Below are 25,803 nucleotides of genomic sequence, written 5' to 3'. Positions count from 1 at the left end.
ACCTTCGGAGGGCTCGCGAGAAAGCTGCGCATCCTCAGGTGTCCCGAGCGGGATGCGAATGGGGCAGGGCGAGCGCACGTGGAGCGTGTTTACAAATAGCGGCCCCGGCGTCCGCGCCTCCCAGCGCCGACTCCCGGGGATCCCCAGCCCGCCCGCCGCGGCACGACGAGCCGGAGCAAGGACCGCGAGCCAAGGTAGGAGCGAGCGGACGCGGGTCCTGGCCGAAGGCACGGAGGCTGGCTCCCCGTGGGGATAGGGGGGGAAGAGGAGAGGACGTGGGGCTTACAGTCTGCAACACCCATCCGAGCGAGCCCTGGACAGGTGGGGCGCAGCGGAGGGCGGTCAAACTGGATATCGGGTCTCTCCTCCCCGGTGGGTTGCTCGAGGGTGTGAGTCACACTCTCCGTAGAAGCTGCTCTGTGCAGAGCTGCCTGTGCCCGAGTCTGTGGGAAGACTCGTGAATTTCCTGCCGCTCCTTCACTGCCTCTGCTTCTAGGTAGTAGTAAGAGAATTGTAGTTTGACAGAGGCTCCCTTGGTTTGTTTGAAACGGAGATACAGTACGTTTCTATCTTGGCATTTTAAATGGAGGGAATGCGGGCACCTGTGCGCTAATTACCCTGCGATGAACCGTGCCTTCTCCGCGTTCCCGGACTCGCTTCCCCGCTGGGCCCTCGGAGCCTTCCCTGGAGAAGGGAGCTCCGCCTTCCTCCTGTAGCACCTGTTTACCGAGGAAACGCTTTTCGTCTTTCCTTTATTACCCTTTCTTTTCTGTATACTTTGAAAAAATGGAGACGCCTTCAGTTAAGTTTCTCTAATTTCTGAACATAAATGTCTAACCTTTTTCGTTAACAAAGTGGCGTAGTAATTCCTCATTTATTTGCGAAGGCCACGTTGTTGCTACAATGTTTCAAAAGGGAACTGACCTGAGCATTCTTACTGCAGAAAAGAAGATGTTGATTTTAAGGCTTCTAATTATCTGACTTACTTGCCCAGACTGCTCAATTGCCTTCCTCAAAATCGTAGCTTTCCCCTGTCTGACGTGTTGGAGAATCTTTGATCTCCTAGATACACTGTAAAGTTCTAGTGGTTTTTGACAAATGTCTGCTTTTCCTGAAGGAAGATCTCCGCCCTCCCCCCCTCCACCCCCCCCCCCCCCCAAATCAACCACTCAGTCTTGGTTGACTATTTTGGATAAAGTGCAACTTCATGCTAGTTTTGTATCATTTTTTAAAGTTTGCCTCTATTCTCTGATAGTTGTAACAAGCGTGAAAACAGTTGTATCCGAGGTATGAAACGTTATTCATTCCTCAGAAGGGAAGAGAGCTGACATTTACTGACTGCCAATCAAAAGACACTGGCAGAAGTTGGCAGCCTGGTTTTCCCCCTACTGGGGTTACTGGTCCCATGATATTTAAATGAAATGAACTCTGCCTCTTACCTCCCTCCCCCACTATCTCTGGGGTTTAATTTTCTTCCAGACACCACTTGGATCCTTTCTGTTTCTGCTGAATTCTCCAGCTTGCTTGTGTCTTATCACTTAGAACTGTTCTCTTTTCATCACCTTGTGTAAATTCAAATCTGGAACACAGCCCACATTCCTTGATTTCCTCAAAACACCACTTGGTAGGAGGCGGTTGTATTTAGCCGACTTTTAATAAGATTTTACCCAAGGGGACTTCCCTGGTGGCGCAGTGGATGGGAATCCACCTGCCAATGCAGAGGACACGGGTTCGAGCCCTGGTCCGGGAAGATCCCACATGCCGCGGAGCAGCTAAGCCCGTGTGCTGCAACTACTGAGCCTGCGCTCTAGAGCCCGCGAGCCACGACTATTGAGCCTGCATGCCACAATTACTGAAGCCCGGGTGCCTAGAGCCCGTGCTCCGCAGCAAGAGAAGCCACTGCAATGAGAAGCCCACGCACCGTGGCGAGAAGTAGCCCCCGCTCACCGCAAGCAACGCAGCCAAAAATAAAATTAAATCTTAAAAAAAAAAAGACTTTACCCAAGACAACTTTACACGAGATCCTTTCCTCTAACAGACTTGTTCCTTTTTGTTGGGGGGAGGGGTTGCTAATTGCAGCAGATATACATTAGAGTACAAGGGGGTGGGGACCTTAAAATAGAATGTCTGTCAGCCTTGTTTTATGAAGAGCCTGGCTGGCCACAGGGAACTTCTTATTGCCAGTTCTTTTCTTTGGGTCACAGTCTTGCTCCGTGTTGCTTTGCCGTCCTCTGCCTTCTCTCTCCAGCATTTTTCTCGAGGCCCCCTCTCTCCTTCCCTCTCAGCTGCTTGTGAAATCTTAAGATTCTTTTTCCTTTATTACGCAGAGTAATTTCGTATACTGTTCTGTTTTCTAGTTGTCCCTTACCATTCACTGCGGTTTATTCTCTAATCAGAAGACACTTCACTCCTGTGGAATTCCGCCACCAGTATTTGTTTCCTTCTACATATACACAGTCTCTCTTAATCCTTGTAATAATAATATGAGGCTGATGTTACCTCATTTATATACAGGGAAAAAAAGTCTAAAGAAGTGTATGAATCTATTAAATGTAGGTTGTAGAATGGAGTTTTATTTGGCTTTAAAACAACATTCTCTGCCCACGCTCTCACAATCGAAGTATTATTTAACTCAAAGACATGGAAAGAAGAAAGTATATCATGATCACTTTTTTGCAAAATTAAAGTTGCCATTTATTAAAATGGAACTTTTGACATTAACCTACCAGAAAGGCATTCTAGTTGTGAGAGCCCTTCGAGTCTGCAACTGTGTTCATCAGACATAGCATTTGATTTATTGGAATGTGAGTTTTCTTAAAATTACTCCAAATCACCTGAAAATGGCTTATCTTTCTCACCATTACAAGCTCTAAATTCCTTTTCTGCTGAGATAATATCAGTGCAAGTACATTATGTGCCTCATTTTCTGTGGTATCCTTTATTCATAATAGTTTTGTAGCAGAATAGAAAGCCTCTAGGTAGAGTAAATTTTTAATTTTAAAGGAACTGCTTTTTTGCTTTTGGGGTTCCATTTAGTTTATCACTGACCATCATCTACTTGGAGATTTTTTGTTTGATACCTGAATTAGCTACTCCAATAAGCTTAGGAAGAGGACATGATAACATTATTCCATATGTATTAAACTGATTTAATATCAAATAGTATTTCTCTGTTAATAATTGAAAAATTTACTGCCAATGGAAAATCAGTGGTTTTCACAAAAAAGGTTTACTGTTACCTATTTTAAGGGACATAAAATGCAGAGGGGAATTTTCAGCTAAAATATAATTTTGGGGGTGTGTTTTAGGGCAAATAAGCTGTGAAACAGTTGTGATCAGTAAAATGAAAGTTTGTACTTTGAAGTCTCTTTTAGCTGTAAAGTTATTTTACTTTATATTGTAGACAAAAGCTCAAATTATTCATTTTTAATATAAAAATTTTTCTTTTAAATGGTTAAAGGTAGGAACACTTTTCCTCTTAAATTTCTTGACACAAGTAAGAGATCAGATTACTCATTGGAAAGTCCCATTCCTTTAAAAACAAAAAAAAGTTAACGTGATGTGGAAAGATAGTGACGACTTATACTCGTGTCATAGTATCATATAGGTGCTCAGCAGGGGACTTTTAAACTTAATTTTGTTTTCCATGTTTCTTTGTTGGCTGGCAGTAGGTTTTCAGCTGACTGGCAGAATAAGTAAAGAGGAGAGAATGAGTTCCTGGAGGGTAGAAAAGATTTAATAGGGTTGGAAGAAGGAAAATTGCTAGTGGAAATGTTAAAGAAAAGTTAGAAAAACGTGTGGATATAAATTGAAGAAACCAGTGAATTGTTGATTGACGTCAGCAATGTGGGTGGGGAACGTGAGTGAACTTTACATACTACCCACCTGACCTTTCCAAACCTGCCCAGTTTCCAACTGTTCTCTAAAGGAGCCTGCAGTTCCATCAGGTGGGTCCAATCTGGTTTACTGAGAGCCTGAGGTGCGTTACTCTCCCTGTTTCTGGCACATGCAGCTGTATGGTTTCAGGCTACTCATTCTTCTCCTTTAGCCTAAAAAGTCCTCTCCTTCTGCTGTTAATCTGTACATCTTTCAAATTCTAGTTTGTCCCCAAAGCTGCATTATTCAAGGTTCCTCAGACTTTATGGTTGAGTATCTCCTGGGGTCCAACGTCCAGATTCTGGGGTCCACCCCAGGGATGTAGCCCAGGAATCCTTATTTTCAGCAAGCATCCCAAGTGATTCTAATGTGCTAAAGGTTGAAAACTTTATGCATTGACAATCACTGTGAATGAGAGTCTTCTCTTAAATCATATTCTTTTGGGAGGGTTTTTCTTGTCTCTTCCCCTCCTCCCTTCTTAAATTATATATGATATTTGAAGGCAAATATGAAATCCAGAAAAACGAAAAGGAAATCATACCAACATTCAGAGATAACTACTCTTAATAGTTTGGTGTGTATCCATGTTCTTTCTTGTATCAGTGTAACTGTTATAGATGTAATGTGTGTGATATTTATATGCGTATTTCAATAGGAACATGAAGTTATAATATACATAAAATTTTATACATGCTTTTATTAACAACATATTATAAATATTTTAGATGTTGTTGATTCCCATCAGCCAGACACCAGCAAGAACACACCCTTGCCAAATTAGGCTTACTACTGCAGCAAGGGAGATCCGCACCTTGGAAAACCATGGCATGTCTCAAAAAGAAGGGTCAGGTGGAGCTTATTATCGGATTTGGATAAGGTGGTTTTTAGAGAAGTTTAAAGAAAGTGAAGGGTCTGTTCTGGGCTGCGTGCTGTCAAAAAGCAGAGGCAATTTGGCTGTTAGGTATCTTAATTTTTATCCAGGAAGCTAGAGGAACAGGCTAGAGTCATCATTGGAGAAGAAGCAGTAGTCACTCCTGCTAACCAGAAGTGGGGGATGTTTGATCATTTTTGTGATGGCGCAGCATTCCGATTCTTTCCTGGTTAAATTTTCAGTTCAGGCAGGATTAGAGAGTGAGCTTGTTTTTGTCTTGTTTCACTGCAGTCACAGAGAGTCCTCTTGCAATGTCTGAAATCAATTACATTCCTCAGGGTAACACCATGCCTACCTTGTTCAGAGCTTTCAACCCATACTCAAAGGGTCCAGGATCCAAAAAAGTTTAAATAATAATCATTGATAAATGTAAATAATAATCATTAGCTCATTCAGCCTTGAAGCTATCCCTAATGCAACTGGCTAGTCATATTATGATGCAATTCTACCTTATGAGACTCCCTGCTTGAAGGTGACAGTTATTAACACCTGCTGCAATGCTTCTAGATTAAAAAGACCTCATGATAGTGTTTCTGAAACTCAATTTGGATCCACTGTAGAAGTTTTCATCACCCAAAAAGAAATACCATACCATTAGTGGTCATTCCACATTCCCTCCAACACTCTCTCTTCTTCCTCAGCCCGGCAACCACTCATCTATATGGATTTGCCTAGTCTAGATGTTTCATATAAATAGAATCATACAATATATGTCCATTGTGACTGGCTTCTTTCACTTAACAAAATGTTTGCAAGCTTCATCGTGTTGTAGCATGCATCATACATCGTTTCCTTTCATTGCTAAATAATTGTTATATGGATATACTATGTTTTATCCATCTGTTGCTGGTGAATTTCAGCTTCTTTCTCCGTCGCGAAAGAATTCGGAGACGAAGTGATTGGTAAGAACCAGATGTATTTAGAGAGAAACACAGTCCACTGACAAAGCGTGGGCCATCTCCGAAGGCAAGAGGCAAGAGGCCTCAAAATATGGTGTGGTTAGTTTTTCTGGGCTGGTAATTTCATAGGCTAATGAGTGGGAGGATTATTCCAACTCTTTTGGGGAAGGGGCGGGGACTTCCAGGAAATGGGCCACCGCCCACTTTCTGGCCTTTTATGGGTAACTTCAGGATTGTCATGGTGATGGTGGGTGTGTCATTTAGCGTGCTGATATATTACAATGAGCGTATAATGAGGCTCAAGGTCTGTTTTAAGTTAAATCTTCCACCGTCTTGGACCTCGTTGGTTCTCAACTAGTTTTCGTCACGTACTGTGGCCGTGTCATTCTTTTCAAGGTCGTGCCCTGCCCCCTTCCCTCCTGTCTCACATCTGTCAGTTGATGGGCATTTAGGTTGTTTCCACTGTTTGGCTATTACGCATGATGTTGCTGTGAATATGCATGCACAAGATTTTGTGTGGACAGAGGTGTTCATTTCCCTGAGGTATACAGCAGGCTGGAATTGCTGGTTCATGTGATGACTATGTATAACCTTTTGAGGAGCTATTTTCTAAAGCCCTTTACAGTCTTACGGTGTGTGAGGACCCCGTCTTATTCAGTCCCGCTGCAACAAAATACCACAGCCCGGGCGGCTTATAAACAACAGGAATTTATTCCTCACAGCTCTGGAGGCTGGAAAGTCTAGAACCGTGGTGCCAGCAGATTCAGCGTGATGGCTCGCTAGGACCCACTTCCTGGTTGATAGATGCCTTCTTGCTGGGTCCCCACATGGTGGAAGGGGTGAGGGGTCTCTGTGGGTCTCTTTTATAAGAATCTGTTAATGAAGGCTCCACCCTCATGACCTAAGCACCTCCCCAAGGCCTCTCCACCTCATGCCATCACATCGGGCATTAGGATTTCAACATATGAATTTTGGAGGGACGTGAACGTTCAGACCACAGCGGCTCCAGGGTCTCTGCGACCTCACCCACACTTGTTATTATCTGTCTTTTTTTTCTTTATAGCATCCCAGTGGGTGTGAAGTGGTATCCCATTGTCATTTTGCCTTTCATTTCCCTAATAGCTCATTGGAGCATGCTTGAGGTGCTTATTTACCATTTGCATATCTTTTTTGGAACTGCATCTATTCAGATCCTTAACTCACTCTTTAATTAAGCCATAACAGAGTTACAATGTTAAGTGTCAGGTGTTCCAATTTACTGTTCCTCCACTGGCTTTCCTAGAGGCAAGACCTAAGAATAAGAACCTTCTGAGGCGTGTCTCTGTATTTAGCCCAGCTGATGTTGAAAATACTTCTCATGATATACTGTCACTTTACCTAAGGATTCATGTGATAAATTCTGGCTATCTTTAATGTCAGAAGAAAAGATTATGACATCCAGAAGAAATTTGGTTTCCTTTTATCTGACAGAAGAGCTAGTTATGTCCATTTCAGCACTGACTTAACACAAATCTGTCAGCTTTGGTTTGTGCTGAATTGCTGTAGCTAACTCCTTTTGAATTCCTGGTACTTTTCTTTTTCTTATCCATTGGTTGTGTTCTTTTTTAGTCTTAATGTTTTAGTGGTAACTCTCTTTTTATATTACAGTTACCTCAACCATTGTTTTAGAAGCAGGTAAACAATAAAATTAAGAGACCAGACAGGCAGTACATCTTAGCGATAAACCTTATGGGTTCTAGAAACACAGTCTCTGGATTTGTACATCTCACTGCCACCCACCAGCCCTGGAATCTCCAGCTGGTTTTATAGAATCTTTCACATATCAAAAATGGGAATAAAAATCATACAGATTTTGGTTTTGTTGTAAGGATGAACTGAAATAGAAATTGCTTTGCGAAGTACCACACTCTCCTAGTAAGTAAATACTAGCTGTGATTTTATTATTTCCTACATCTTTTGACTAGAAGGAAACACTTGCATTCTCTCAACTTTTTAAGAAAACAGACTTTGAAAGGAACTAAAAGACAACAATAGTGCAAAAGGCCAGATTAATTCCTACAGATATAATGATACTGTAGAGTATTTGCAAGAGTGGATTGTGTACCTGTGGTTGTCATTATAAGGGGAATTCACAAACCTACCTCAGGATTATTTATTAAAAATTCTCATCTCATTAACTCAAAACAGTTGCACATTTTCTTTCCTTGCTTTAATCCTAAATCACAGCATATTACGTATACTATGTTTGGGACAGATTTTTAGCCTGATTTTAGGTATCTGAAGGGAATAGTAAACATATAAGACATGGGTATGATGCAATTGACAGTCTTCAGATAGTCATCTTTTGGAAATATGTTTGAAATATACTTTATTATCTTTGTCCTCCTTTATAAGGTTTGAAAACCAAAATTGGAGAGAAATTTTTAAAAATGGAGAGAGGGAAGTCTAACTCTACTCCTCCTAGTTGCATTTATTGTATCTCTCAACCTAAACCCTGACACCGAAATTCTGAAAGGTGGTGGTAGGTGATAATTATCTCTTTTCCTTGGCTTTTCATATTTTTTCCTCCTTTGCTTTGTTTCATATATATGTGTGTGTGTGTGTATATCTATACACATATGTCATTTTATATATATGTATATGTGTAAGTATGTATATATTTTCCCCTACCCTTTTCTGTTTATAATTAAGCTTATAGATCTCACAGATTTCTGTTTTCCCCCTCTTCCCTTTACATTGTGTTATTTTCCTTTGGGGATATAATAGTGGAACTAGCTAGCAATTTGGAAAGTCCCTATCAACAGTGTGCTGAAATTGATGTGCAATTACGTGATTGCTTATTTAGGAGAAATTTATGGATTCATTAAATCCATCGTTTTAATGCTGACTGGACTTTTAAAATTTCTCACTTCAATCGGTAGTCTGTTTCCAGTCCTGTTAAACAGAAACAGAGTGATTTATTTAACAATGATCTCTGTTACTACAACACAGGAATTAATTTTGCACTGACCTTGTTTGTTCTGAAGTTGTTGGAAATTTTTTTGTAACCAGTAGGTGATTTTAATTTATCATTGCTACAGTCACTGAAGAGAAAGTTTTTAGTTTTATTTTTTTTCTGACATATCTTTTATATGCAGTATTGGGACTTTAACCAATCTCCCTCCCTCCCTCCTTCCTTCCTTTCCTTCCTTGCATTTTTTAACTTTTTACTTTTGAGCTGAAGGATTCTCTCCCTTTTGTTTACTTTGAGACTCTCTTTGATGTGCATGACTCTGAAATTGATTTATCTCAGGCTGCAGTAGTTAATTGCTTGACCACTAGTGTTTTGTTTTTTTTTTTTTAATTAATAGCTACTTTATTTATTTATTTATTTATAGCTGTGTTGGGTCTTCGTTTCGTGCGAGGGCTTTCTCTAGTTGTGGCAAGCGGGGGCCACTCTTCATCGCGGTGCGCGGGCCTCTCACTGTCGCGGCCTCTCGTTGCGAAGCACAGGCTCCAGACGCGCAGGCTCAGTAGTTGTGGCTCACGGGCCTAGTTGCTCCGCGGCATGTGGGATCTTCCCAGACCAGGGCTCGAACCCGTGTCCCCTGCATTAGCAGGCAGATTCTCAACCACTGCGCCACCAGGGAAGCCCACCACTAGGTGTTTTACCATACTCCAGTGAAGGGGAACACACATTGTTATTCATAAATTGGGGATTTAATAGCAATTCATATCTGTAAATAATCATTAAACTATTACAGCTATAGTAATGTGAGATACTGTTACTGAACAGTTAGCTGCCACATGAATACACGAGAATCCTTTAGTAATGCACCTTCCATCTTCCCCAGAAGTCCCTGATAGTCTAGCATATTATGACTCATGAATTTTAATGCTTTTACAATTATAAGTTATATCCATAAAAAATCCACTGTTTGCAGTAGTACATGGCACATGGTATTCTCTTAGTAATTATTTTATTGTTAAATAAATAAATACGTGACATCTTGAGTTTCTTTCTGTTTGTACATCTTTCCAGCAGTGGTTGGGCAAGTAATTTGACTTCTGAGTTGCAAATAGTTTTTCATTATAAAATGGGAATGATGGCATTTACATCCTAGGTTTTTCCATGCTGATTGAAAGAGATATAATACAGGTAAAAATGCTTAGTAATTAATTTTTTTAAAAAATCTCTTCTGCTTTAATTCTCAGTTGCTATTGGTTTACTATTTATATCTTGTAATTAGCAATGATGTTCATATGTCTTTACACTTAATCTTGTCACAGTTGGAAATCAGATGTGTTACAGAAAGAGGGATTTACTGATTGTAATTTAATGCATTTGTGGAAACATAGATCTCAGAGAAGCCTGGGTTTGAAACCTAGCTTTGTCCGTTGTTGGCTGTGCGAATCTGAACCTTTTTTTGAGTCTCAGCATCTCATTTGATAAACGTGAATAATACCTATACTGTGGAATTGTTGCAGTAACTAAATGAGAGCATTTGTGAAACACTTTGTCAATAAACAAATGTTAGTGATTATTTCGTATACACCCTCACAAGTAAAAAACAACTTTTAATTCTAGTTCTTGGAATTATTCAATTAATAAGATTTTTGTTTTATTTGCTTATGACTTGTTTTTTTCACTTTTCTGGATTTTTTTAAAGAATATGAAGCATGTTATTACAGTCTCTCAATGGGTCAGGCACTGTGCCAGCCACAGATCATATATTTAAAAAAAATTTTTTTTTTTTTTTCATTTCTTTTTGGCTGCGTTGGGTGTTAGTTGCTGCGTGCAGGCTTTCTCTAGTTGCTGCGAGCGGGGGCTACTCTTCGTTGCGGTGTGTGGGCTTCTCATTGCAGTGGCTTCTCTTGTTGCAGAGCACGGGCTCTAGGCGCATGGGCTTCAGTAGTTGCGGCACACGGGCTCTAGGGTGCCTGGGCTTCAGTAGTTGTGGCTCGCGGGCTCTAGAGCGCAGGCTCAGTAGTTGTGGCGCACGGGCTTAGTTGCTCCGCGGCATGTGGGATCTTCCCGGACCAGGGCTCGAACCCGTGTGGCCTGCATTGGCAGGCGGATTCTTAACCACTGCGCCACCAGGGAAGTCCCTAAAATATTTTTTTGAATAAAATTTAACGAACTGGATTCTTATTAAAATAAAATCAAAAGTAATTGCTTCAAGAATTTTAACTTAACCTTTATTCAGAGTTAAGATTTGAAAAAGTTCAGTGGACTCTTCCTGATAGAGGTTGAAAGTGAAGAGCTCGGATATTAACGGCCACAAACGTATGTTCCCATGAGCACTACACTCCTTGTTTTTTTGTCTTAGAGATTTTATATGCTTGCACAATATAATTACAGAATATAATTTTATATTAATTTCTTACAGAAATATAAATCTTTGTTATTTTTCCAGTTGTCTTGAAATATAAGTGGCATATAAACATTGCGTAAGTTTAAAATACACATGATGATTTGATATAGGTAATATTGTAAAATGGTCACCACAGTAAGTTTAGTTACATCATCACCTCACATAGTTATAATTTTTTTTCTTGTGATGAGAACTTTTAAGATCTACTCTCGTAGCAGGTTTCCAATATGCAACAGTATTATTAACTATAGTCACCATGCTGTACATTATATCCCCAGGACTTATTTATCTTACCCCTGGAAGTTTGTACCTTTTGACCACCTGTTTCCCTCATCCTGTACTTATTATTCTTGACTCGTTTTCCTCTTTCAGATCTCTGAACTTTTTTCTCCGAAATCCCTTCGAAATTATATGCGTGCTCACGCTTTTCAGTTCTTTGTCTGGTACGCTCATGTGATCTCTATTTCATGTCCTCACTTTTAAATGAGTCCCAAAGCACTTCCAGGAGCCACCCAAGATTTATCACCACACATTTAATTCATTAATTGTGCAAATATCTATATTATGAAGCTTATAAGGAAATTGAATATGATAATGCCCTATCCCTCAAGGAGTTCTTTATCTAGAAAGATAGGTTTGCAAACAATAGCAATGCCATGTGTGAATATTATACGAGTGGTTTAAACCAGACATATGTGCACAAAGGGACAACTCGTCAGGCATGCTAGTGACATTGGCGCTGGACATTGAAGTGTGTGTATTAGTTCCCTAAGTGGGAAGAGGAGACAAGGACATTTCTGGCAAATACAAGATCATGAACAAAAAGGAAAATGTAAGCCTCACTTAATTTCTGGAATGACAGTGTGTTCGTTTCCTATTGCTGCTGTAACAAATTACCACCAATTGAGTGACTTAAAACAACATAATTTTATTATTTTACTGTTCAGGAGGTCAGAAGTCTGCCATCAGTTTCACTGGGTTAAAATCAAGGTCCTCCTTGCCCCTCTAGAGGCCAGCTGCCTTCCCTGGCTGTGGCTTCCTTCTCTCTCTCCAAGCCAGTCGCCCTGCACCTTCAAATCTCTCTGACTACAGTTGCTGTCTCCATCCTCACAGCTCCTCCAGCTCTGACCCTCCTGCCTTCTTATAAGGATGCTTGTGATTAGACCGGGCCCACCTTGAGATTAGATTTTGCAGGCTAATCTTCCCATCTCAATTTGCATCTTAATTTGCATCTGCAAGATCCTTTTGCCCTGCAAGGTTACGTATTCGCAAGTTCTGGGCGTTAGGATGTGGACACGTTTGGGTGGTTCTTATCCAGCCTACCACACGCAAGATGTTAGAGTTTAAGGTATAGGATGGAAATAAGGCTAGTACAGAATTTGATTTTGAAAAGCCGTGAAGCCACGTTAAGGAGTTTGGAATTTCATCTGGGCCTACAGTTTTTATTCTCATAAAAGGTTAAAAATGTTACAGTGGATGCTCGCTTCAATGTGCACACACTCAGAACCCAAATACAATGAAACAGGTGATCACAGGTCCCTCGAACCTCGTCTGTGGAGCCCTTAGACCTAAAGAGAATAGGAAGGAAAGGAACACAGTCAAACCTATTTCAGAAACGAAGGGGTGTAGTTGTACCGAAGGGAATGCTGATGAGGTCTGCATTTAAAATGTTTTCATTTTAAAAATGGCTGTGGGAACAGAGAGGAAATTGACTTGAAAAACTTTTATGAGGTAGAGAAAATAGGCTGTGATGATTTTCTAGGGAGCGATTAAAGAATCCAGAGGAGGCTGCAACAGCCTTTGAGATGTTTATGAAAATGACCCTAATGTACACTTGCTACTGAAATTTTCTACCCCTTCGTGACTGATTTCTAGAGTCTACCTGAAACCAACTGTAACTTTCTGTTCAAACACGTTGCTTGCCAACTAATTAATTTCTTCTATTAGGGTTACCATATAGTACGTAGTTCCAACTAGGACAATGATCTCTAGAACCATTTTTTTAAATATTTAAATCAAACTTACTTGTAAAACACTAAGGTAAAAATTTTGTTCCTTTAAAGCTTCCATTGTCAAAGGTACAATCGCTTAAGTAATACAGTTTCTTTCTATTTTTTTGGGGGGGGGGTGGGTGCATGATTTGTGAGATCTTAGTTCCCCGACCAGGGATTGAACCTGGGCCCTCGGCAGTGAAAGCAAGGAGTGCTACCCACTGGACCGCCAGGGAGTTCCCAAGTAATACAGTTTCTTAAATCAAAGGTGAAAAAGAATTCAAAATCTCTTTTGAAGAGTAACAAAAAGCCTCAAGTTTCTTGGGATTCTGGATTTATGCAGCAAATTTGTTTGAAGATTGAATCGACACTGGCAGTACCTCACTATTGTTTTCAGTGTGTGGGCATGATGGAGGAAAATTCAGCATGGGAGAAGAAGACAAGAAACCCCCCTTGGTGGACAGACATTTTTGATTGCTACTTAAGACTGTGGTGGTCCAGAAAACCCCCTGGGGGTAGTGTGTTGCGGTGGTCCACATGGGCCGCCTCGGTCCCCATCTCATGAACTGGTCCACGGGACCTTGCGTTGGCGTTAATGTAGAGGGGGGTGAAAAGATCTTCCCAGTGCAAGGCAGACGTTTGGTGATTCTGGGTTCTTAAGATCCTGGTGTAGAGGGTCCTTCTGATACCCTGGCAGTAGCCTTTGCTGGTACCTCGCTTAACCTCAGCTTTCCCAGAACACTTTTAAGTGTGAAGGGGGACCTTATTAATAATCACATTAAGTCAACAAGCATAAATCGAAACTTTACTCCAGGCAGACTGGAGTTTAAGGTACCGTAGTTATTAGGCACTGCTCCAGTGTCCTGGAAAACCAACTCTAGAATCATCTTGCATGCCTCTCTTACCTTGACCAGTATGGCACCTCCTTTGCCTCTTATGTAAAGTCAGTTATTCATCCTAGGAGTTCTTTCTACAAAATTCATGTGATTTATCCTTCACTACATAAATTCAAGACCTGTTCATCTCAGCTGGATTATTATTAAGAGTCCATTTATGTATAAAGAGTCTCCTTCCCATCCTGGCACCTTCTTGTTAGACTTCCAGATGAATCTGGCACTAGTTTTCTCAAGCTTTTCATTCTACTTAAGAACCTACAGTAGTTCCTGATTCGCCTAGGTTTCTTTCTTTGCTATTTAAAACCCCGTGCTTTTCCCGCTGGTGTCTGTCTCCGTGCTCATCACACAGACCCACGTTAGATGCCCTCTCCTTCCCCTGCCGTCCTAATCAATGACTTCTGTATGAGTCAGCTCAACACTTGCCTTCTTGCAGCTCTAGCTGCAGTCGCTTCTGTCCATCCCATCTTTTCCTGTCTTCTAATTTTAGAATTTTCTCAACTACTAAGGGCACACATTTCAAATTTGATTATACAGTTTAGTGTACTGTATTTTCTAATTGAAGGATTAAGACTCAAGTGCCTCCAGGGGCCATGAGGTAATCGTAAACTGTGAAGCTGGCAGAATGACGAACAGTAGGTATTAAGTGTTTGTGTTGATTGCTAGCGATAGTAATTCCCACCTAGTACAGGTACATGGCCTTTCAAATCACTCTGCAGGTGAGACAAAATGGTCAAACAGTATACCTTCACAAGATGTGCAACTGATGTCCTTAATATTTTTACGTATACTTCATAGTTCAAGTGATACACCATTTCCCATACCTCTCCTTAGCCATAATTCCTAGAATATTAATAGGTACACATTGTGCATTGTATAAGTGCTTGTGAAATTAAAAAGTTAATTATGGCTTTAGCAAGCTTGTTGGGAAAATAACTAAAACTTTTCAAAAGAAAACCCAGTATAAAATAAATAAACTATGAGGATATATTGTACAGCACAGGGCATATAACCAATATTTCGTAATAACTATAAATGGAGTATAACCTTTAAAATCGTGAATCACTGTGTTGTACTCCTGAAACTTATATCATGTTGTAAATCAACTTTACCTCAATTTTAAAAAAAAGAAAGTGTAGCTATTCTCTTGTTTCCCAGGCCTGGGGGATTACCATGGATATCCAGGGCTTCCCATTCCCAAGTCAGCCCTCTTGCCCAGTTCATCGTGGGCTGGGCCCTGATTTTCTCCTGCCCTGGAGAGTGGTGTAGTGGATCTGCTTTGGCTTCCGGGGGAGGAGGGAAAGATAGCGAGCAGTCTAGCCTCAGCCAGGGGGCATGCGGAGAGTTAACACGGAAGCTGTAAAGAGAACTAGAAGAGGGGCCGCAGGCAAGCTAGTGAGGAAGCAGTAGAAGTGCAGGTCAACCAATGTGGCTTAAAAATGACCCATGGAATTGGGATATCTAAACTTCGGGTTGCATCAAAGAATGATGAGACCAATACTCAGTACCTGAAATAAAAAGACGGCTGAATTGTTGGTTACTGTGGTAAGGGAAAGCTATGCTGGGCAGGAAGTCCTTCTGAGCAGAGCAGACTGCTGTCTTACCCAGGAAGTGTGGAATTAGGATTGGTGGGCTTTCAGGAGGTGTTGACATCATCTGAAGGAGAGTGGTTATTCAAATAAGGCGGTTATCGACTGCTTGGCCCTCAGAGACACGTTTATTGGAGCATTCTTCACTGGCCAGAAGTGGTGGGTTGTCATTTATGGGTTGGCTTGCAAAACCAGGTGGTTTACTGAGGCAAGCTGACGATTGAACAGGTTGAAGTTAGTTATTTTGGCTATTGGTTTCCATGGCTACAAAGAAATTGATCTTTTCCTAGGACTGTGGTCATTTTTTTTTTTTCCTGAAGTGGGATGGGAAGATATCTAGAATTCAGAGCAGAGATGAGATCATCAGATTTAAACGGGACCTTTTTCAGGGAAATCTTTCAGAAAATACTTAGGAGAAGGTAAGAATAGGCCTGACCCTACAGAATGGGGCTGTTTGAACAAAGCAGATGAACAAACCAAAGAAAGACTTAGTTCCCCCTGTTTTCTAAGGCACCAAAGCCCATAGACCAGTCTTTCTCTGGTTATATGAGGACTCTAATCCCCAGTAATGTTACTGAATAGTCTAGAGCAAGGGTCAGTAAGCTTTATGAAGGATCAGGTGGTAAGTATTTTAGGCTTTCGGGCCATGGGTTCTGTCTGCTGCAGCTACTCACCTCTTGCCTGGTACTGCCACAGTAGCCGTATGCATCATGTGAACAGACGGGTGTGACCAGACGTCATCTAGGGTCGCTGCGTTTGGCACACAGGCTAGTTAGCTGACCCTGGACTAGAACAGGGAATCTTCCAGGTGCATCTACCGTGAGGGATTCAAACACCAAAGTATCGGATAGCTTCTGACTGCGAGAGAGTATATAAATGCTAAATAGTTGCTGACTGGCTGACTTCTGATATCCTGTCTGATTGGATGTCATTGATTCCGGGCCAGGTTGGGATTCTCATGGAGAAATAGCTGGGATAGGGCAGGAGCTGGAGTAAAGACTGTGCCTAAGTTTGGACCAAAAAAAGCCTCCACTGCCCCATTTCTAATGGGCCTCAGGTGGTTCATTCTATAGTTGCCACCCGCTGCCACTACCCGCCCTGATACTCGCTGGTGCCTGCTACATGGCTGACAGTATTATATCTACAGGTGCTGCCAACTGTTCTTCTGGCAACTGTTATATCTACTCCAGCTAAAGAGATTTTGTCCTTTGATAGCTCTGCCAGCTGGCATCGGAGGGCTTGGCTTTGAAGCGTTTTTAGCTTTTCTGGAGGCTAGAGGGTAAACCTGGTCCTTTTAGCTTCCTTCATCAGGCTTCCCCAGGTCAAAGGGTGATTTTGAATGACAGTGTCCTAGGGGCCTTGAACATCCATTGTGAAGTAACCTTGGCACCTTCCTCCAGGGTGCCCAGGGATCGTCTTGAAAATAGGACATCCTTTGTCCTGCCATGGCGTTTCAGCATTTCTGGAAGTAGTCATCAAATTAGCCCACCATAGTGGACTATTCAGAAAAGCGCTTTTTAAAATTCCTTGATTATCCTTTCTGGGGGAAAAGCAGTAACTTATATAAGCAAATCTCTTGGCTATGGCTTGTATATCTTAAGGTTCTTTGTAAATCAGTACTCAGGGATGTACATGTGTGACAGTTCAGAGACCTTTCTGGAATTAATTGGACTCTGCTATCACTTTCATCCATTTGAGGGTCAGGAAAATATAATATTTCAGACTCCAGTTATAGATATATTCCATGGAGAAACAAACTTTGTTTATAGTGAAGAGAGTCTTCTGGTGCTTTTTGTTAAATGGCCTATTCAGGGTTTCTTTTTTGCAAGTGAAATCTAGTCATCACAGAAAAATAACTAAGGATAAAATTTGTTAGGTACAGTACTAATTTTACTTTATAATGGTATAAAAAGTTATGGGGATTAGAACTAGATTTTTTTTCCTCCTAATGTCATCTTTATATAGTAATATCCAAGTTAGAAATAAGGTAAACATATATCTATTAGAAACAATAACAAGAGGTATAATTTTTTCGTTCCCTAACTTGATGTGACATTACTGAATGTTTTTGAAATTCATCATTAAGACTTGATTAGAAAGAAGAGCAACACAGTCTTGAAAGAGATGGATAATGAAAAAAGGCTATCTTTGTTAGATATTTAAATGAATATTATAAAGTTATAGTTGTTCAAATATTATGACAGTGATATAAAACTAGGAAAAAAAACTAGATAGAATATTTTAGCCTGAAAAATACCCTGGTGTGTGCATGTGTGTGTATGTGTGTGTATGTATGAATTTAATATATAGTATGGATAGTGTCACAAGTGGGAAATGAAAAATTTGCTCAATAAATGGGGCTGAGTCCCTTTGTTGAGTATATGAGTTAGGCTAAAGACAAAGTTGTTTTATATACATACACATATAGTTACATATAGGACCTTCAAATACAGTAGCTTATTGGGAGATTTATTTCATCCCCACATAAAAGTTTACTTGGTCTAAGCTTGTCGGACGCTGTACTCCTCAAGGTCATTCAGAGGTCTAGGTTCCTTCCATCTAGTTACTCCGTCATCCTCTGGGACACTGTTCCTCTTCTGCATGGTTGAAGCTGGGTTTCCGATGCATCCTCATTCCAGCTTTGTGATGAAGGGCAAGGAGAGTAAATGTGGAGCAAGGGATTTCCTATTAAGCACATGACGCAGAATACTATTGCACATATATTATCGGTACACATTCTGTAATGCAAATCTGGTCACATGGCCCTGTCTACCTGTGTGAAAGGTTGGGAAATGTAGTCTCCAGCTGGATAACCGTGGGCTCAGCCAACTAAGGGGGAGAAAGAGCTCTAATGTTATCAGAAAGAGAGATTACATACAGGAGAGTGTTAACAGTCTGGGCCACAGTAGTTATATGAAAATAAAACATCATCTTTTTACTATATTTTGAATAATTCCAGATAGATATATGGTCAAACCATATGATAAGCATCGAAAGTTGTTCGCATAGCACCTGGCAAATGGTAATAAGAATAAATGCCTTTTATGGATTATATCATTTGATCTTTACAATGACCCTATAAAAGAGACTGCAACTGACTGCAGTTGGTAAATGGACAAAGAAAATGGATCAAAGACAGTTCACAGAACAGAAAATACCAATGACTAATAAGGATTTTCATATCTTTAATGTTATAATAAAAAAGAAGTGTAAGTTTTAAGATGAGAAATCATTTTCGCTAACTGACTTAGGAAATGTTTTACAAAATATTCAGACTTGGGTAGGGTGGGTTGTAGAATATAAACTGCCAAAACCAGTGTATGTCAAGAGCCTTAGCACATGTTCATATGCTGTGATCCAGAAATTTCACTTTCAGGAGTCTTTACTAGAAAAAAAAATTAGAATGAGGACAAAGCATTACTTAAAATCATACATACATAAAATCGGAAACCATGTAAATGTCTAAAAATGGGAGAATGACTAAATGGTTATATACACAGAATGTAGTACTACACATGATTAAAATTGTTTATAATGCTAACAATATGGGATCCGGCCTCTGATGCAATGTTAAGTGAAAAAAATTAGGATTTAAAATGATCAGAGATTAGATTTAAATTATGTTTTTTAAAAAGCATAGAAAAGATCCTGGAAGTAGATATGTTAAATGTTTCTGGGTGACCTCTGTTATTCTTTTACCACATCTTGGCTTCTTTATTAGCGTCTCTACATTTACTAATCAAAAAAAAAGTTTACTTACTTATTCCTTCCTCTCCCCATTGGATGATCCAGGAATGAAGGTACATACATTGTCACTAAGGTGTATAGCATAGCACCTGGCCCAGTGTAGGTAATACGTATTGATTGGGTGATGTTGGATGATGGGCCTCGAGGTGACCTAATCTTTTTATTTTTCACCATGGACAAGCAATATTTATATAATCAGAAAAAGACAAATTTAAGTATTAGAAACAGTTTATTTTATGATTTTCCTTAGTAATCGGCCTAGTTTTCTAATGGGTGAACGAGAAGCAGAAGTGATAAAATCTAGATTAAGGTGGAAGTAGAAAAAATTTCCTTTTTGCAATAGAGAAGATTCTGTCCATTATCCCATGTCCATTCCCTTGTATGGCCTTGGGATTGTGTTACTCTGTCTCTTGGAAGTAGAGTCTGTGCAGTGTTGTGTGTGCACGTATAGAAATAAAACATACTCTGTCACGTTCTGTGGCTTGCTTGATACGATCTGCTATCTTGGCTCTGCTGCAGGTAGCATTGGTTGGCTATAGTTACACAAAGAATACTAGATTTGAAGAAAAGTATTGAAATGGGAGATGATTTCGTTTTTCCCTTTTCCTCCCACCTCCTCCCCTTAAGATACAACATTATTAATATGTTTTGTGATTGGGGGCAATTTAAGTCTTTTAAAGTTGGGTCAAGTGAAACTTCCCACGTAATATTCGTCAGCATTCTCTTAAAGGTGCCAGTGAAAAAGATTTGACAGAAAAGTGGTATTAAAAAAATAGGATAGTTTCCTTCTGGCTTGAATGAAATGGATATTTTAGCTATCCGTTTAAATGTTTGGAAATTGTTAAATCAGATTTTCTAATGACACAGCATATGGAGTAGAAAATTCTTGAAAGGTCAGCTAGAGGCTAATTTTCCAGACAGTAAATCGCATACGTAGAATTATGGCTGTCTGGAAACATGTTTTATGTTTATCACCAGTGTAGGTAAGATAATTTGAAAATAATTAGAAGCGTTAAGTAACAGCTACACAAAATAGAGCATTTCATTTAGAACAGTGCTGATAGAATAAAGGTGGAAGGAAGAAAATTCTGATGGAATGTAACTTATTTTTAGGGGGGGGCAACAGAAGTGAAAACTGCCTCAGAAAAGTGAGAGGTATGCCTGCAGATTTAAACCTGAGTGTAAATACGTGAATTTTTCTTGGCGATGAGTAGCCACGGGAAGCAAGCATGTTTTCGCTTTCTGCACTTAGTTAAGTCCTGTTAACGAACACCGCCAGGTGATGGGCATTTTCTGAACGGAAGAAGCCTGTGTGTGGCATCTAGCAAGTCAGGTTTAAGGAAAAGATGTCAGCGACTTAAGACCCAGGTCACGTGACTCCGTCTGCTCGCCAGTCCTAGACGCTCTGGATCGGATTTCAACTCCAGGCAGTCCTCCCAGCCATGTGGGTTCAGCCAAATCAGAAGCAAAACCACACTTCCGAAAATGTTGGGAGCCGCTCTCCGCTCACCGTGGGGCCTCTGGATCTGGAGCTGTGTTTCACATCGGAGCACATCGACCGAATGGAATTCTAGTGTTTTGCTGTCATTTTGATGTTTTCATCCAGTCTTCATCAGATCTACTGGGTACTTCCTGCGAGATGGGCGCTGGAGCTCTCACCATCTGTGTGAGTACAGGCCGCCTCTGTCTCCGTGGACTCTGCCGGGGCCCAGGAGGGGCCTCCGCCCTCCGACTTCTGGGGAGATGTCTGAGTGACTCTGTTTTTCCTTCCTAGGAGGTGGCAGGAGATTTGTTAACTTAAATTCCTGTCTGTTCAGATGGACATTAAGCAGTATTTGGGGTGGCATTCCGTATTTTTGTCCACTTTCCTTTTCCAAAAACAGGTGAAGGAAGAATGCCTGCCGAGTTTATTCAGTTAAGTGAACTTGATACACTGTAGATCACTCTTGAGCGTTTTAGGCTTTCTTGTTCTGAAAGAGTTAAATATGAGCTAAATTGTAGATATTGGAAATATCTTGTGCCTAGATTGAGAACAAATTAAAAGAATTAAAATAACCATTAATTTATTTGCTTCCGAAAATATATATAGCATTTTTCTATTTCATATTCTTGTTTTCATCTAGTAATTTCTAGAATTTTTATTTCAGCGTGGTTGCTAAAAGTAATGGTGAAAGAGCTAAGTGGGTAAATGAGTGTGAATCCTTCTGGAAACTTCTGGTTATAATACAGTGGCAGCAATAAATAACACTGATATAAAATCCATAGGGAAATGTGTATATTTCTAGGGCTGAAATTCATGAATTTCAAAAGCAGTTCTGTTGGTGCTTACATGTAATCTTTTGCAATAACCGAATATATCTTCAATTATATAACTTACAGGATACTGTAATTAAATTTTTTATCTCAATATACAGAAAATGCATAAAGAAATCTCAAGTTGGTATTGTATTCCAAGGGGCATTTTTTTTTTTGTCCCTGGATGTACTAAATGAGAAATATCTTATTCTGTATTATTAACTGCTCCCTAGTGTTTCATCACATTGAGATCAGATCCTATTAAGTTTCAGAATGAGCTGTATTTTGTTGTAGCTATGATGGCATCCTAAAATATCTAGAAATATCTGGGTAATTTTTGACACATAGGCCCTGAATGGCCACCAGATGGCGCATTAGCCCCACAGGTTGAATCTTCTTAGTAAAACTGCAGGGTGATTGACTCCCTCGTTTTCAGCTCAGAACATCTCAGCATCTTGTGTGCCAGTCTTCCCGACTCTTGTCTCTTTTCTGTTCAGCCCCGATGCTTGGGTGCTTGTAGCATCCAGGTGTGCAGCTGGTGATCTTTTTATCACTCCAAAGAGTTTCCTTCAAAATCTGATTTTTCTATGTGGGTGGAAATACTGGGTTTTTATTTTACTTCAGACACAGGTGTGCATTCTTCCAGCTTTATGAAAGAAATACTTTAGAGCTGGAAATGTGTAAAGCAGCAGATTGATCTACTTGTCCTGAGATTTGCAGACATCTGATTGATTGGATCTTTACTACTTGCCCTTGGCCTTCATATATTGATCTCTACCTTGACTAAAAAGCAGACTAACCCATGTATGAAATTCCATATTTTTCCTTAATTTATATCCAAAGCATGTACAAAATTTCATTTAATGTTGACATAAAAATCATACCATTTAAGAGATTATTCACTCCAATGGATGAGTACTTCTCAATCATTCTTACCCTTCGACTCCAGCTTGGCCTTTGATTGTGCTGTGTCCCAGTTTTACTATAGGAGGAAACACATTTTTAGGAATCGTGGCATAGTATTTCTGGAAAAAGAGCTATCGAAGAACAAAACACTTTATGTTTGTGGCAGAAAAGTGAGAACTAAGTCACACATAAATGAATGCATGTGGGCTCATATGCGTTTTTTAGTTTGGGACTTTTCTACTTAGACATGTATGTAGTAACTGCTCAGTATCCTGCTACTGAAGATAGTCATTCTCCGGACAAAATAATCGAGTACCAGATATTTGTAGAATGTGTGTATGGGTGTGTGTGTGTTTATGGATTCTTGAAGTGGGACAGACAGGTTTAAAGATTTTCATTTCCTACTTCCATTGATTTACCAACTTTCTCTTCCTCATTCCGTTTGTTTTTTCTCTTTCCCAAATTTCTAGTGCTGTTAGTAGAACTGTAATGGACTCACGAATTTACTTACATTACAAAGAAGAGGTAGGTTCTTTACCGTAACATACCTATTTTTCCTCAGTACATCACCCCCAGGCAGAACAGAAAACTTATGCTTGCCAACTGATGTTATCTTAGTCTCTTCTCGTGGATGACTCAAGCTTTCTCAGGTGAATTCTGAGTCTTTCAGATTCCCTGCCCCTCCAGCTGTTCTGTCCAAGGTGGTGTGTGGTCATTTTGAGGAGAGGTGGGCTGAGAATGGGGAGTTTACATATTCCAGTGGATGAAGAAAGGGGAGCCTAGAGTGCTTATGTGTAGGTTCTTATAGTAAGTATACTCTGAATGTTCTGCTGTGTGAGTGAGTTCAGGTAGCAAGTCTGTGGCTGGTAAATTTGCGGGTCAGTTCTCTTGGTATTGTCAGGACCCAGCGGGCCACCTGTCCTGACTTAGCCCTAACTCTTGCTGGTGCTGGCAACAATTCCAGGGGTATTCCAGGCTTTGTAGCCTTTGTCCCTAACTTGGGCACCTCCTGGCCTTACCCTCTGGTGCCATCAGCTTACCTTACACATACCTCATAGTGTAGGCAGGTCACAGTACAGAAAAGCTCACAGACCAAATCAAGATACTCTAGTCGCAGATTTATTGAATCAGCCTAAAACACAGCATGAAGCAAAGGGGAAAAAATAGGGGTAGGTTTACCTACTTAGAAGGGGTTTAAGTGGGACTAAAGGACCACACTGCCTGAATCCTGTGTTACGTAATATTCATCCTTCCTTTCTTTCTTGCCTTCTCGGCCATCAGCCTTCCCTGATCATGGTGCATTTCTGAAGACCAGTATTGAGTGTGAGCTGGCCCAGGAGATGGAGTGTATCTGGAGCCAACACAGCTTGCTCCATCATCAGGGGCAAGTGTGCCTAGGTATAATTGTAACTTGCTAAGACACTGCTGAACAGCGATGGATTTTTATGTGCATATCTCAAGCAGAGAGCACATGGGGCCAGAATGGGTACAATCAATGGGCGACCCATTAAAGACATGAATATTTGGTGTCTCATAAATGTTGGGTGCTTAACTTGGTTCTTCCATCTCTTCTTAATTATCTATGTTGAATATATCTACCAAGCTATCCTATATCCTTACATGTTGTCAATACTTAGTTGTATCTGTTCCCTTATTGTCTCTCTTGTTATCAATTTAACTGAACCAAACTTTCTTTAATACAACAAACAATATGTAAGGTCAAATTTCAAGGCCATCACAATTATCCTCTTTGTAGTTTCTAGTTTGATTTTTGGTACCAGCTTCCTCCCACAAAGGCTGTATTTAGGTTTCTTAAATGTCATGATGAATTTCTTAATTTTTTTAAACCCGTTTTTTATTGGGGTTTTAGAAAAACATGAGCCTTGTTTGGAGCTTGGAGTACCTGAGCTTAAATGCTGGTTATGTTATTTACTACACTCTGATCTTAGACATTATTGAGCAGTGTGCTGTCTTGATAGTAGATTTTAGGGAGTATTTGACCATCTGTTCAACTTTTTGCCATAATTTGTCTATCTGCCTTCTAGTAGGCAATAGTTTCGACAGAAGGGGTCATATCTTATTTGCATTACTTGCTTCTTGCTCAGAGCTAGGCAGTAGTAGTTGTTCAATAAATGTTTGCACAGAACAGATCAGTCATGCCCTAGGTTTTGCAGTTTCACCTGCTTGTATTTTATTTTTAAAAGGATTTTTGAAGACCCTCAAGAATCTAAAGGTATGTCTGCAAAGGCATTCTATCTTTTTGATGGTGCTTTTCGTGAAAATGGCACAATTTTCCATTTAGCAAAAATTAGCAGGATAATTATAAATATTTTGTACTTTTAATCATTTGAGTTTCCAACCGAATAGCACAGGAATTCTTACTATAAAATTGCATATAGTCAAAAGACTGCACATCCATTCCATCTCAGATGATGTTTAGTCTGGCCAGTGCATAGCTTTCCCTCAGGTGGGCATGTAATCTGCATGGATCAAGGTAATTAACGCTGGATGTCCCAACAGACAAATCCTGAAATCTCAGTAGCTCAGGGAGACAAAAATTAATTTGTAGATTACTCAGAGTCTGATGCAGGTTATCAGAATCTCTCTTCCATCTGGTGGCTCTGGTATCCAGGCTTCCTCCATTCTGTGATCTATTTGCTAGTTTAACATATTACCGTGTATCCCCTAGGTTACATCAGGGAAAGAAAGAAATGGAGGAGGCACACATGCTCTTATCTGCCTCATTCTGGAAGTGACTCATTTCTCTTCTCATAGTTCATTGCTTTGAACTAGTCACGTGTTCCCACCTAAATGCAAAGGTAGCGGGGAAATGTGTAAACAAACACTCTCTCTGGCCATAACCTAACTTGCTCAAATCAAACAAAGAGAAGGACATATGGTCCATGGTTACGGTAGCAGTCTGTCTCCCACTCCCCTACTGAATGTAAACAAGGAATTCAATACCCCAGATGCTGCTGGCAGGCATCTAATCTATGGATCAAGAGGGAAGGCAGCCTAAAGATCTGCCTTTAGTTAATTGATCAATAAATGGCAAAGTAGTGGTGACGTTGACAAGCCATTGCATCTACCAACTTAGTCTTCCATTCCCCTGAACTCCTTTGTATTATTATAATGTGTTAATAAATGTCCTTTATTATTTTAGCTAGTTTGAGCTGAAATTTCAATTACTTGCAGTCCAAGACATCTTAACCGATATACCGCATCACGCAATGGCTTAAAGTTCTGTGGTTTGGGGAAGCTTGTCATGCATTAGAATGAGGCAGGATTTGAAGGCAGGAGGCATGGCTTTGAGTCTTGGGTC

General features: G+C 40.3%; 1 protein-coding gene across 10 annotated transcripts in view; it reads left to right on the top strand.

Moving 5' to 3' along the window:
* The first annotated feature begins 91 nt into the window (after positions 1–91).
* FAM13A (family with sequence similarity 13 member A) overlaps positions 92–25,803 on the top strand; it is a 349,193-nt gene continuing 323,481 nt past the window's right edge. For 8 of the 10 annotated variants that reach the window (XR_014263561.1, XR_014263562.1, XR_014263563.1 and 5 more), the window contains exons 1-2: positions 20,722–20,946; positions 22,952–23,006. Coding sequence is in view for 4 of the 10 variants with exons in the window: in XM_082461669.1 (XP_082317795.1) it covers positions 20,873–20,946; positions 22,952–23,006 (129 nt within the window). In the remaining 6 variants the exon portion in view is untranslated. Of the gene's footprint in view, positions 195–20,662; positions 20,947–22,951; positions 23,007–25,803 lie in introns of those variants that run through there. The other 2 variants (XM_082461668.1, XM_082461663.1) reach the window with 2 other exon arrangements.

Source organism: Balaenoptera physalus (genome assembly GCF_965194825.1).
Source record: "Balaenoptera physalus genome assembly, chromosome: 5".
NCBI lineage: Eukaryota > Metazoa > Chordata > Mammalia > Artiodactyla > Balaenopteridae > Balaenoptera > Balaenoptera physalus.
The sequence above is the reverse complement of the archived record's forward strand: the minus strand, read 5'-3'. Positions and strand labels throughout refer to the sequence as shown.